Source organism: Pteropus alecto, unplaced genomic scaffold, assembly GCF_000325575.1.
Source record: "Pteropus alecto unplaced genomic scaffold, ASM32557v1 scaffold25, whole genome shotgun sequence".
NCBI lineage: Eukaryota > Metazoa > Chordata > Mammalia > Chiroptera > Pteropodidae > Pteropus > Pteropus alecto.
In genome coordinates, this window is record NW_006441955.1 from 16585743 (window position 1) to 16599718 (window position 13976).

At 36.2% G+C, this 13976-nt stretch overlaps 1 protein-coding gene across 1 annotated transcript in view; it reads left to right on the forward strand.

Moving 5' to 3' along the window:
• Nucleotides 1-367: 367 nt before the first annotated feature.
• The window catches only part of IL12RB2 (interleukin 12 receptor subunit beta 2), a 56977-nt gene continuing 43368 nt past the window's right edge, over nucleotides 368-13976 (forward strand). The window contains exons 1-6 of the mRNA XM_025051947.1: nucleotides 368-471; nucleotides 1995-2282; nucleotides 8595-8709; nucleotides 9650-9834; nucleotides 11160-11302; nucleotides 12291-12441. Of these exons, the coding sequence (XP_024907715.1) occupies nucleotides 396-471; nucleotides 1995-2282; nucleotides 8595-8709; nucleotides 9650-9834; nucleotides 11160-11302; nucleotides 12291-12441 (958 nt within the window). The 5' untranslated portion in view covers nucleotides 368-395. The remainder of the gene's footprint in view (nucleotides 472-1994; nucleotides 2283-8594; nucleotides 8710-9649; nucleotides 9835-11159; nucleotides 11303-12290; nucleotides 12442-13976) is intronic.

A 13976-nucleotide genomic window follows, 5' to 3' on the forward strand; every position in this document is an offset into this window, starting at 1 on the left:
TGGGATTTCACACTACTGTGTTTGACTATGATAATGCAGCTTGTTTGGAAAAAAATAGTGTAGAATTGAGGTTCAGAAGGTTAAGTAACTTGCCAGTAGTCTCAAAGTATTTAAACCCATAGGCCATGTCTCTTCTCCTACCCTTTACTGACCCCAAGAAGCTTAAGTGACATAGGGATTAGAGGTGGCTAAAATGTTCAATTTATTAATTTTAAAGGTATATTTCATTATTTTAAAATAACGAACAAAATCTTAACAATATGGAGAAAATTAAAGGGGCATTTTAAGCCCTTCTGAATGATGTTGGTACTAGTATTTTCTGAATATATCTAACATGAGTACATCTGTCTTCTCTTACAAGGAAAAATATAGAACTATTCCAGAGGTGACAGTTCATGGCACATACAGTTAGAGTGTGCTATTTGGAACTTATTCTTAACATCATGTTGCTGGTGGTTAAAGGAAAAATAGGTAAGATATTTCTGTAATTAAATTTATGGAAGGCTTAGGGGTTTCAATTCTCAGTTACAGATGAAATATGCATTTGTGGTAAATGATCTGATAGTTGGTCTTTTATAGTCAGTCTTTTGTTATGTGAGCAGATAAGTCTGGTTCTATGTATGTAACTAATATGTATTTTATTTAATTTATACTAATGAGTAATGTATGAGTCTGATCATAATATTTCCTCTTAAGAAAGTGACTAACTAGGTAATTAAGCTCAGCATCATGAATGAATGTTTTACATTATAGTATGTTTTAAAAGAGGATATTCATGGGTGAATTAAGCTATGCTAAATAATGATAATAATGGCATTTTCTTTGCTTTCTCTATTGGGAGCTTTTTGACTTTCTGGCTCATTAGAACCAAAGATCAAAGAAGCAGAAAACAAACATATAAGTGAGATAAGAGAGAGAAAGAACTTAGTTTTAGTTCTGAAAATAGAAGAACTTATGTTAAATGAATTCAGTACTTCCTTTATTTGATTTAAATAACTTTTTTTTTTTAATCAATTCCTATCTATGGTAGTTGATTAAAGCAATTTTACAATTATCCCAAAAAGACTTTCAGTGGAGGCTTTGATCACATCTAAAACTTCATAGTGAGTCTCTATTCCTGAGGTTCTTTCATGGGCAATTACTAAGTACTACCCAAAACTGTTAATTCTGAATAGTTGTCATATTTATTTATACAAAAACTTCTGGAGAGTAAAAATGACCTTTCTTTGAAATAAGAGTCGAATGTGGTAACTTGCATATAGTATATATTACGGAGCACTCTTTTAAAAAGTAGAATACATTAATATAATTTCATATTAGCTGTGTTGGGTAATGGTTCATCCAGCCCAGGGCCTTATATCTTAAAGGAATACAAAAACATAGCATGATGAGACCTAATTTCCAGCCTTGTTGCCAACTACAAACATGCCAGAGCCCCAGAATATTTTCTGTTATAAAATAATGTTATAGATTACACATACTTGATGCCACTGATATAGCAAAAGAGAGAATAATTCCAAAATCTGCCCCTTAAAGTTTGTAATGGCCTTTTTAAAATGGTCTCTTTTTTTCTTTTTTGGTATGAATATTGAAGTAAGCATTGTAAATCATAAATGGTGATGGAAAGAAATGTGATTTATTCTGGGAAGTACATTTTAGTAGTCTGGTGAATAATTTACATATAGAGAGATTGGCTTTTCCTGGAACCGTTCTTGCATGTTCTTCCAACCCTATTTTCTCACCACTTTTCTATTTATAGCTCTGGTTATAGTATCATTGTTTTGAGAAGGATGCATATTTGAATTCAGATACAGTTAGACTCTAATATGGTTGCCTTCTGTTCTCATTGTGCATCACCAATACACCCAGAACAATGGAGGTTATGTATATTTCCATGATTTAATGAGTGTAATTTTATGGGAAATTGCACAAACTCTCCATTTTGAAATGGTTTTCTTATGTGCCAACTGTGTTGCATTTGTGTCTTACTGCAGATGTGTGTAAGAGAGGAGATGTGACTGTGAAGCCTTCCCATGTAATTTCCCTTGGATCAGCTGTCAATATTTCGTGCTCTTTGAAGCCCAAACAAGGCTGCTCTCAGTATTCCAGTTTTAACAGGTTAATCCTTTACAAATTCGACAGAAGAATCAAGTTACAGCATGGTTACTCTCTCAGTTCTCAAGTCTCCGGTCTTCCTCTGGGTACAACACTGTTTGTCTGCAAACTAGCCTGTAGCAGTAGTGATGAGATTCGAATATGTGGAGCAGAGATCTCAGTTGGTGGTGAGCATTCCATTCTGAATTCTTAAAAATTGGTGATCTTTTGGTATTCGTCATGTGTTAAGCAGAAATCCAAATATAGACAGTGTCCTTTCTTCTCCCACCACATGGATATATTTTATCTTGATAACAGCATAAGCATCTCAATGTGAGAAGTCCAAAAATCAATAAAATTGGAGACTTATTTGGCAAGCCTTTATTCTCATAGCCCCCCTCTCTCTCTCAATCTCTCAATTTCTCTATGTCTCAATCTCTCTCTCTCCCCTCCCCACTCTACCCCACCCCCCACCCTCCCTGCACTTTTTGGCCATTAAGACCTTTAGCTGTTGTGCTTGGACTCCAGTGGCAGGAAAATAGAACTCCGCAGCTGAGTCTTCTTGCCTTCTTGACTTAAGAGAATTTGTACAAAGCTATAACCTCCTAAAAAGACGAAGGAGATGTCTCTTTTGACCTATGCAACCCAGGCTGACTACTCAAGACTGAGAGCACTTCTTCTCTCTCTAATTTAATGGACAAAAAATAGTTCTTCCATCCACACTCATTCCTGACCGCAGGTTATCATACTTAGCAGAGGTTAAAAGAAAACTATCATTATATTTATTATCTTTATCTGGGTTTTCTAGAAAACTGTCTGAAGCAAAATGAGTGTGCTAACACTTCATGAGGGGAGGGGAGTTGTATCGCTCCAAGGAAGCAAGAGTGAGGGAGTGACTGAGGAAAGTAGCAGAATAAATACAAGATGCTTAAGTTACTGAGCGGGTCACAGAGTCAACAGAAAATATAGCTGATTGCTTGTTCACTAGAGACGGTCTCAGGAAGAACGTATGGAAATTCAATGACAGGGGAAAGAGAAAAGAATTTAACTGTTTGGTATTGGTCAAAATTCACCCACAGGGCATCGGCTCCCCCATACTGCTGGCTTACACTGCTTGTCCCTCCAGGTAGCTGCTGGGGTTGAGAATAAGATGTCAGAGTTGCCATCTGCAGCTTAAGCCACAATGCACAGGGCGAGCTAGCAGAACACCTTCCTTCAGCTTGCAGCCTGCAACCTTATAGGCTCAGCCAAGCAAACCAGTGAGCATGCTCTGTGGTTTCAGGGAATCTCCAGAGTGACAGGTGAGAGGCATGAGGAGAGTAGGAGGAATTGCTACAATAGACTGGCCAGGGTACAAGGACAGGGTCCCTGTCATAAAGATAGTGATATAGGCCTCAATGAGGCCCTTTTCGGGAAAAAATAGGAACTTCTTTGTGATCTGTAAGGATATGGTTGGTGCCAGGCAGTCTTCCTGGAGGGTCACTAGAAGCATTGAACAGAACACCAACCAATGGCCAAGCAAATCATTGCGGGATAAGGAGACATAAACTATGTCCAGTACTCCTCTTCCAGCTCAAGGACTCCTGTTTATACCCCTTATGGGTCATGTGCTCTCAGCTCAGAGTCTGTGATGTCCTCAAAGGAGCCTGAGCTTTGAATTCCAACCCTGTCACTAGCAGTGCACCCTTAGACAATTTCAATTCTCTGAGCCTCAGTTTCCCCATCTCTGTTCCTCATCTCTGTTATGATACTTTAATAACTGCAGTTATTAGATGACACTTAGTTACAAAGTGCTTAATCTAGTACCAGGCGCATAGGAGGTACTTCGGTGAGTGCTAGGGTTTCTCTTTCATCCAGTTTTACTCTTCTTCATGTGTGTGGCATGCTAGGTAGCATGCCTCCCTTAAAAGAAAGTATAAGCATTGGTTATAGACAAAATGAAAAATTTTCTAAAAAAACACCAATGATCCTCAGCTCCTTCATTCTAAGAACACCTGAATATTTCACCCAGGTAATTTGTCATTTTACTGAACCAGCATTACATATTTGTGTTAGGCATTCCCCGTCCTGTGATGTCAATTCCAGGGGTCCACAGGGCTGTTGGTATTTTGGGGTTTTTGTTGTTGTTGTTGTTTTATTGTGTTTTTTTTTAGTAGGCTAACAATATCCTTGGAAGTCTGTATCGTTGCCGATGTCCTTAGCCATTTCGTTCTATTTCCTATCTTTGCTCAGATACATTAGAGTGCTACAACTCCTTTTCATTTTTTACTTTTCCATCCAGAGAAAGCAGATGTATTTGTTACAGTTTGCAGCACTGGACGATCTAGGGAGATGGTGAAGGGTATCTGTCGTGGTGCAGCTCAGCTGGGTGGAGCTGCATGAATGTTGCTTGAGCAATGTGCTCAAGTCATAACCACACCATCAAATGGCTGCTCTTTGAGCAAGTTTAGCACCTTTGAGGTCAAGGACTGACTGGAAGCAACACTTTTTTCTGAGTATGGCTAGTCATTCCAAGAAAAGACACAATGAATGTTGGTTTCACCTACTATAGTAAGCTTAATCCTATTCAATGAGGGAGTAAGCAGCCCATTTTCTTTTTTGTGATAGTCCATAGTGCCATTGCATATCTTGAAAAGGCCTCTCATAAAGTTGGCTAGCTCTTCAATACTGGAAATGGGGAAACAACTTTTAAGCCTTTTCTTCCTTGTCCCCTTCTGTGCTTATGTTGCTCTGCTGCCCAAAGCTCATCCAGACTGTGTAGAAACTAAGCAATCAGTACTCTAGTTTAACCTCATAGGATGGCTCCACAAACTTATTTAGGTATTCAAGGCAATAAACAAAAGACAATGGAACTTTACTTGGTTGTTTTCAATATATGTTTGGCTGTTGATTATTTCTAAAATCTATTTTTCTAATACTTTTTATTTCTCATAATAAGTGGGCTTTTAAAAACAATAATAATTTATTGTATTGTAAACTATTTTAATTGTCAGAGGCTTTGATTTCTGTCCTTTCCTTGGCATCAGCTATTATACATTTGCATTGAGGAGAATTAGGTCTGGTTCCCCTGGAACAGACAGTCTCTGCCAAAACCAAGTCCTGGGCTGAAGCAGATGCCTTGATTTCATTGTCCAGGGAATCCAGATTGAGAAAAGTGATTTGTGGGTTAAAACTGTTGTCTTTAAAATGAGAGTCTCTGCAAAATTTTAGGAGTAAAGGTGAGAACGAGGACTAACTTTGTCATTATGTAAAAGTACCAAGTATTTTATATCTCATTTGGTCATCAAAAGACCATATGAAGGGTTAGGGTAAAGATGGTAGTTTTGAATATGTGCATTTACTTTCATTCTCCCTGAAATAAAGCCAAGATGTAATAAGGAAAGTTTTCTAAAGGCACAAACCCTAAAGAACAAAAGAATGGGAGGAGAGACACATCAACAATATTTCAGAAGATGGAAGCAGGTGAATCAGTGACAACTGGCTTAGCCCTCAGCTGGCAGTGAGAAAGGTCAAGATGCAGCCTGATTTCATGCAGAAGCTTCTACCTGAGAAAGACTCAGAAATTGATGATATACTTCTGGGAGTAAGTAAAAGTGGGACTAAAAATGAGAATGTTGATTGAAAATCGATTTACAACACAGATTCTTAGATCCCCTTCCCAATTCTATGGAGCCAGACAGTTATTGCTCCACTACGTTAGCATGAGACTAGAAGCTTGGTATAAGAGGGTCACTGAACAAGCTTCAGCCAGCTTGGTTGACATTGGTAGTACCATACTGAAAAACAGAGGTTCTAAAGGGATATTTACATACAGTTCCCTTCAGGCCTGTAACCTCCTCCAGGCAGATTTGAAAATTCTTTTTAGGCCAAGAGGAAATATCTAAAATTATTGACAAGAGTGGTTCCCCAGAAAACCTAACCAGATCATCCTGGAGTGAAACCCAGAGGCAGCAAATGCCCCTCAATTGACACAAACTCAGAGCTCCAGTCTGTAATTTAGTGTCTCGCTCCTATATATGAGTAAAAATACAAGAATCTAAGGAAAATATCTAACACAAAAGACAGAAATCAAAACAAGCATGTGGAACAAAGTATATAAGCAAGGTGGAAGAAATAGAGTGTATTCAGGGAGAAGAAATGTTAAAAAACAAAAAGCTATCCTTGATACTCTTAGAGAATTAAGAGAAAATATCGCATACAGAACAAAAATAGAATGCTATAGAAAAGGAGATATTCAGAGAATAGAATATGTTTCTCCACACCCCCCCCTAAAAAAGCAGAAATAAAAAACTCAGTAGGAGAATAGAAATCTAAACTGAGGAGGTTTATCCCTCATAGTAGAGCAAAAAGATCAAGAATTTTTAAATATAAGGGATAAAATATAAAATTAGAGGAAAGTCCAATCAATAGAACTAGGGATTTTTAGAAAAAAAAAAGAGGAGAGAATCTCAGAAAAATAAAGCAAGAATGCTTCTCATTCTAAAGGAAAAAAGTTCCCATAATGTATGAACTCCATAAGAATGAATGAAAATCGTCCCTCATTAGGCACATCTTTATGAAAATTCAGAATAATGGGGACAAAGAGAAGATTCTACAATCTTCCAAAGAGAAAAAATAGACCATTACAATGGTTCAAGAATCAGAATGGCTATAGGCTTCTCAACAGCAACCTAGAATATAGAAGACAAAAGAGCATAGTCTTCAAAATCCTGAATGAAAATGCCTTTAAACCTAGAATTATATACTCAGCCAAAGTATCAGTAGAGTGTAAGGATAAAATAAAGACATCTTTAGCCAAGCTCAAAATATTTCCTCCCTTGCACCTTTTCCCAGGTAACTACTGAAGGATATATTCCACTAACACATATAATTAAATCAAGAAAGAAGAAAACATTAGTTCTAAGAAACAGAAGCTCCAACACAGAAAAAAGAAGGCATTTCTGGGACATTGAAGATTGGCAACCCCAGAATGACAGCTGTGTACCAGGTGTAGAGGCAAACTCATTGTACTGGAAAGTTCACAAGGCTCCAAGAAAGAGCTCTTCAAGAAGATGAAACTGATAGAATTCTCAATGCATCTGAAGACGTCGAACAATGATTCAGATAATTGGCTTGAGAGTTTGGAACCATACTACTACTAATAAAAAAAAAACTAAACAGTGGAAAACAAGAGAATTCATTATCAACTCAAAGATTTTAAAAAGTACATAAAATTAAAAGTTAATGTAGTATTTAATGTGGCTCAGTCATAAGTGGTATATACAGATGTATAAAGTATATATATAAACATATATAATACACACACAGAAAAGTTTATTCTAGGAAAATAGAATAAACTAATAAACAAAACTATGTGAGCCATAATAATATTTCTTTATTGATAAAGAAACCGAAGGCCTGAGAATTTAACTTGGCCAAGGTCACACAGTACCTGATCTCTGGTGTATGCTAAGACCAAAACAAAAAACTAAAACCAAAACAAAACAAAACACTTGTTCCATCAATTACAGCTTTTTTTTCAGTGCGGACAATATCTAGGGCTTCAGTGGTATACTTGTTTTATCTCACTCAAAGGAAACCTCTCTCTACATGTGGGTCTAAGTATGAGGGTAAAATAAGATGACTGTTATATTTGAGAAACTCTTAGCTTTGGGTCCTGTCTTTGACTGTAAAATGTCTTCATTTAAAAATGTGCACCTTATGGTAGAAAGGATTATGTCTGCTTGTACACCTTGTTATTTCCACAGCTAGCACTGTGGCTACTTCACAGAAGGTACTCAGAATCTATGTACATAAAGAATTAATTTGTAAATGTTTATAAAGTACTCCAAGTGATGATGCAGAAATTAAATTTAGGTGGTACAGTCTGGATATGACTAGAGCCAGTGAGCAGAAATGTCTTGGCTGCAAATTTCAGGTCAATAGAGAAAAAGAGCCCCTAATTTTTAAAGATTCCTAATATTTTAGTAGGCATCAATTTGAAAAAATAAACTCATCATCACTGGGATAATGGACTTAGTACTGGATGTTCAACTGTCAAGGAGAATAGTAGAATATAGTGGTGAAAGGCTTGGACTCAAGTCAGCTGCACCTTGGCTGGAGCCTTCGTTCTGCCACTTTGTTGTTTTGTAATTTTGGGCAAGATGCTTAACTTCTAAGTTTTAGTTTCCTCTTTGATAAAATGAGAGTAGTAATAATATGTACTGGATGTAGCTTACTATGAGGTCTAACTGAGAAAAACCATACATAAAACACTTAGCATAGGACTTGGCATGCAGTAAGTGTTCGATCCATGTTCACTGTTATGACTCCTGTTAGTAAAAGAAATTCATGTCTCAAGGCAGATCTGAACTTGTTAGAATTTAAAATAGTTCTCACATTGTCTGGGTATGGGAGACTTAGGGGAAGTATTGTTATCTTGTTGACAAATAATAACAATGTGATTGAAATACCACCTGTGTGCCATTTAAAATATAAAGTTTTGCTCTTTATTTTTAAAGTTGTTCCAGAACAGCCTCAAAACTTATCCTGTATACAAAAGGGAGAACGTGGAACTGTGGCCTGCACCTGGGACAGAGGACAAGACACTCACCTATATACTGCATATACTTTACAGTGAGTGAGAGGCTGTTTTTGCAGCTTTCTTTCTGTTAGATGACATTTAGAAATATCTAACAGTTCTACTTTTACCAAGGAGAAGAAGCAGTAAACACCTCTAGATAGATGGATAGATATTTTTTTAAATATCTAATTTTTAAATTAGATATTTAAAAAAAAACCCTAGTGTTCATCATTTAAAACAGATTCATTCATATAAAGTGTGAGAACTGATGTCTTAGGTCTGATGTCTAACTCTTCAGAGCATTCGAGGTGCACATTATGAATGTTCTTCCCTGCTCTAGTAGGGTTAAACTGGCTGCATTATACTCCTTCCCTCTTTTGCAGTTGCAAGCTCATGGGTCATGATATATAGACTCTTCCTTGTGGTAGCTTTCCATTAGCCTTGCAGGAGTTTCTTTTCAAAGCACCTTTGTCTGACTTGAGAGTCCACAAAGAGAGTCTGGGAGATTCTGTTCCTTGGAGTTGATTCCATAATCCCACCCAAAGATCCAGCTGTGCCGCACTATGCCTAAGTGAGCAGGAGATGGGGGAAAAGAAGTACTGCCCAGGGTTCTTGTCTGTGCTGGGAACTGGCACTTCTGTGCAGTAAATGCCAAGGTGGCCTTGGAGCCTTTGGAGAATGACTGCGTCTGCTCTAAGGAGCCAAGATATCAGCCAGGGTTTTGGGAATTCGGGCAGTGTAGGTATGGTTATTCATCTATATGAACATCAAAAAAACAATCTCAGTCCTACCAAAAAACGGGTGAGAAAATAAATATGGTCCTGTTTATGAGCACAGAATATAAAAATTCCCATAGCGTATCTCTTTGTAATAACGCTGACCTTAAAAAAAAAAAGTCTAGAACTTTAAATATTTGAACATTTTGTTCTTTTGTAACAAAAGGAGAAAATAGCACAGAGTATTCTGCTAAACATAATTGTCTTTTATTTACAGGTTAAATGGACCCAAAAATTTAACTTGGCAGAAGCCATGTAATGACCATTATTGTGACCATTTGGACCTTGGAATCAACTTAACCCCTCAGTCACCTGAATCCAGCTACATAGCCAGAGTTACTGCTATCAACAGTCTTGGAAGTGCTTCTTCACCTCCATCCACATTTACATTCTTAGACATAGGTACATTTTATTTCACTTTTTGTGTGTGTCATACCTTGGCATATGAACATTATTTTAAAAATCATTCAAATGTTCTCTATGTGATTATTCCAAAAGGGGTAGTCATTGATTGAAAATGGCCAGCAGGCATAGACAAAGAATAGACATTACTTTGATACAAGTAAAAGCGTGTATGATCCTAGAGCTATATAGACATGGCTGTGTAAAATGGGATATTCAACATTATTCTATCTATTGGAGAAATAAGAGCCCCCAGCTTCAAATCCCATGAAAGCACCAGCTGCCAGTGATACCATCTGACTGAGGTAAGGGTCCTGTGAGGTTATTCAAGAAGCTCAGTGTGGGCCCTTCTTGGCAGAGGTGTTTTTTACCCCCATAGCTACTCCATTGTTCTGAGTTAGGTTACATGTAGGTCTACTGGGCTAGAGCAGCTGGTGCAAACTGTAAATAAAATGTATCAAAATTTAAATGCATCTTACTCTGAGAATACTTACCTCCACTCCTCTCATCAGCTCGGTTGCTGGAGTGAGCCAGGCCCAGCACATTTCTGAGCAAATATAACTGGCCCAGTTGAATCAAAGGCCAGTCTTAGGCATTCCCAAATTCTGCCCTTCCCAAGTAGGACTAGGCTTTTGGGTGGCTGAAGTTTCAGCCTCACACTGTGTGTTTCTCTTCTGTCTTCCTATAGCATCTCTTTGCATACATACTGCTAACTATAAGTCTTAACATAGGCATTTACTATGCATTTTCCTATGATACTTCTTCCCATCCTACTTTCCATCGGTTTACATAGACTATTCATCTCTAAGCCACTTTCTTTTCCTCTTACTCTTTTCTTCTATCCTTCTATTCCTATGTCCCTTTTCTGTGACTTTTCCTACCGATATTTCTTCTCCTCCTAAGGTGATCACCACAAGCCACCTCTGCCTTCTCAGCCATTGGAATTCTCAGGTTTGGCACACTGGTTTTCTTTAAATCATTGGATTAAATGGAATCAACATGATCACCAGTGTTGGTGGTGGGCCCTACTTCCTTTTCCCCATCTCCTGCTCACTTAGGCATAGTGTAACCCAGGTGGATCGTAGGATGGAATTATTTATTTGGTAAAAATGAGGGTAGATTAAGGGCAATTATTTTAATGATTTAGAAGTGATCAAACTTTTTTCTAAAAGCCAGGGACTTCTCTCTTGTTTATTTCACCAAATGTGATGGCTGTGCATCTTAGAAATGAGTTTTGTTCAACTCTTCATAGCTCATTTCAATACATAAGGCAATTTCCAATCCTGGAGCCTGAATCACACTTTTTTGTTTGTCCTGGTTACCAGTGAGGCCTCTTCCTCCGTGGGACATCAGAATCAAATTTGTAAATGCTTCTGTGAGCAGATGCACTCTTCAGTGGAGAGATGAGAGGCTGGTGCTGCTTAATCGACTCCGATATCGGCCCTGTAGCAGCAGGTCCTGGAATATGGTAATGGTCTTTAGACTTATGGGGGAAAACAAGGAGGGGTTTTTAGTATTACTGCACAGATCTCTGACTTTTTGTACCAGTAATATATGGACTGTAAGAATATTTATCCCAAAAGTATATACTGGAAATATACCGGAAATTCATATACACCTCAATTTATTTAAGAAATATCTTAAATTCTAATCATTGATTTTGAAATTTTTTAAGACACAAGCAGTATTAACTTTTTATAATTTATTTCTAGTGAAGGACGAATTTCTTCTTGTTATTCTACTCCCTGCTTCATGATTACTTTTTAGTAATTTTTTAACATATTGGAAAGAGAAACATTAGAGAATGTCCACAGAGGCTTATATGGAATTTAATATTCCAAAGATAAAGCCACACACTTTGATATAATACTAGATATTATTTTTTTACAGTAAAAAGTATAGGATTATAATTCCTTCCAAGGCTTTTGTAAAAATATAATAGCTTATAATGACAAAGGATTAGTTTCACGTATAGCTGGTGCTCGAGAAGTATAGTAATTAAACTTTTCTTATATAATTATTCTTTTATAATTATTCTTATATAATTAAAATTTTCTGTTTGAACCCAAGTTCTTAATCTGTGTTAAAATTTGCATCACATTTGAATTGTGACCAAATAAAATAGAATCTCTAGTATAGAAACTTCAACAAGGCCTTTTTGAAAATTTGTGGTTTTCAACCTTTACTCCTTTTTCAACTGGTCTCATGATCCCCCTTGGAGCTCATATAGATGGTTCTTAATCTCAAGAGGTTTTTGGTTTTGTTTTTTTGAGAAACTTTTATTTCAGTTTAACATTATGTGCATTCGATAACCCAGTCATTGATATTTCTTCTCATTGAATGACAGAGCTGAAAAAATAAAAAGCGTTATCTGATCTAATTTTTTATCTTTATGTTAAAATTCTTTAATTAATTTAATATTAATAGGAACCTTTAAAAATCTTGTCTGATCCAAGGTTAATACTACAAATGCTAAAGGAAGACATGATTTGTGGGATCTGAAACCGTTTACGGAATATGAATTTCAGGTGTCCTCCAGGCTACATCTTTATAAAGGTAGCTGGAGTGACTGGAGTGAATCGTTGAGAGTACAGACACCAGAAGAAGGTATGTGTCGAGAAAACAATTATAAAGTGAGACAAGGGGGATGGAAAGGAGGGCAAGAGGAAGGTGCAGGAATTTCCTTGGAGAATCTCTGATTCACTGATAGGGAATCAAAAAGTATGATTGTACTGATTAACAAGCTAATTTTGACATGAACTTAAAGACTGAAACTGTCCAGGGAGATATGTTTATATTGCTAAGAAATTTTTAACATTATGTAAGTCTTACTCCTGTTTGCCACATGTTGTCATGTTAGTTAAAAACTGATGCCTCAGTAATGTTTGATTATAATTTATTTCTATTTCATTTACTACCTCAGTAACTCTTATGCCACAAAGCAAAATCAATAATTCATTTAATTCTCTTATTGTTAAACCTTGGTAAATTTTACCTTTTGGATTCTGTAAATATTATTATGGCTTTATAAGCCAAACCAAAAGCTAGAAAGAAGGAAGACTCTGGAGACATTAACATTTTAAAGTAAAACTTGACATCTAGCCACCTTTCTCCTCCAAATATTGCAGCATTGTACTTCTTTGATAGTCACTGCTCAGACAAGTGCCATCAGACTGCCCAAAGCTATGAAAAAGATATCAAATATATTTTTCAGTCTTATGGACTTTTCCTTTTAGTAATTATTGGGGAGATAATTTATTGAAGTCTAGTTAAATATTTTTTGAAGTAAAAGTGCTTATGTAAACTTTATGCCAGTGTTAACAAATCTTTGGAGACACAAAAAATAGCCATCTGAATATTAGTTTTCAGAAGCTCTCAATTAGTGATATAGCATGGAGCTTTTCATAATTTATATAAATTTAAGAAATTATTGACAATCCATTGCTTTATTATCTGGAGATTTTGTAACATTAATGCTTATTCGTGAAACTCATGGGTGTGTGCATATGAGCTAGCCTTGTGATTAAGTTACATTTATTTTTTGTGAGGTACTAATGGTTTTTGGTAACTGATGATACTTATCAATGATACCTCAATAACATTCAAGGAGCTAAAGGGCCTATTAATAAAATATAAGTTGTAGAATAATTGCACATTCTTCCTTTCTCTATAAATTGCATTTCTCTATTTTAAAAAATAATGTTTAAAAATGAATTCATTCAACAAATTAGAATTATTTCTTCTTATTTTATGATAAAAATCTCAATGTTGAGTCATTTTCTCTCTGCTTAAATGTATGCCATTTTTATAATCCAGAGCTTATTCTTATTATCCTTTTATTACACATAGTCAAAACAATGTGTTTTTAAAAATAATTTATAGATTATATTTTGTTTATATATAGTACAGATAAAATTCTTGAAAATGGGCCATATTTTATGTCCAAGTCCAAAGCAGTAAATTGGCTGAGGAATATTTAAGTTATATCACATTAGGCTAAACAAGGGAAACTCTGGGCTTATTGATTCTTGTTTTTTTTACTCATATTTGATAATGACCTGTTTAGAGATGTGTGAAAAGGTTTTTCTTTTCTTTTAAGTGTTTATCTGTTGCATTAAAAACCCTCCAAGGTAGGAGGTTAA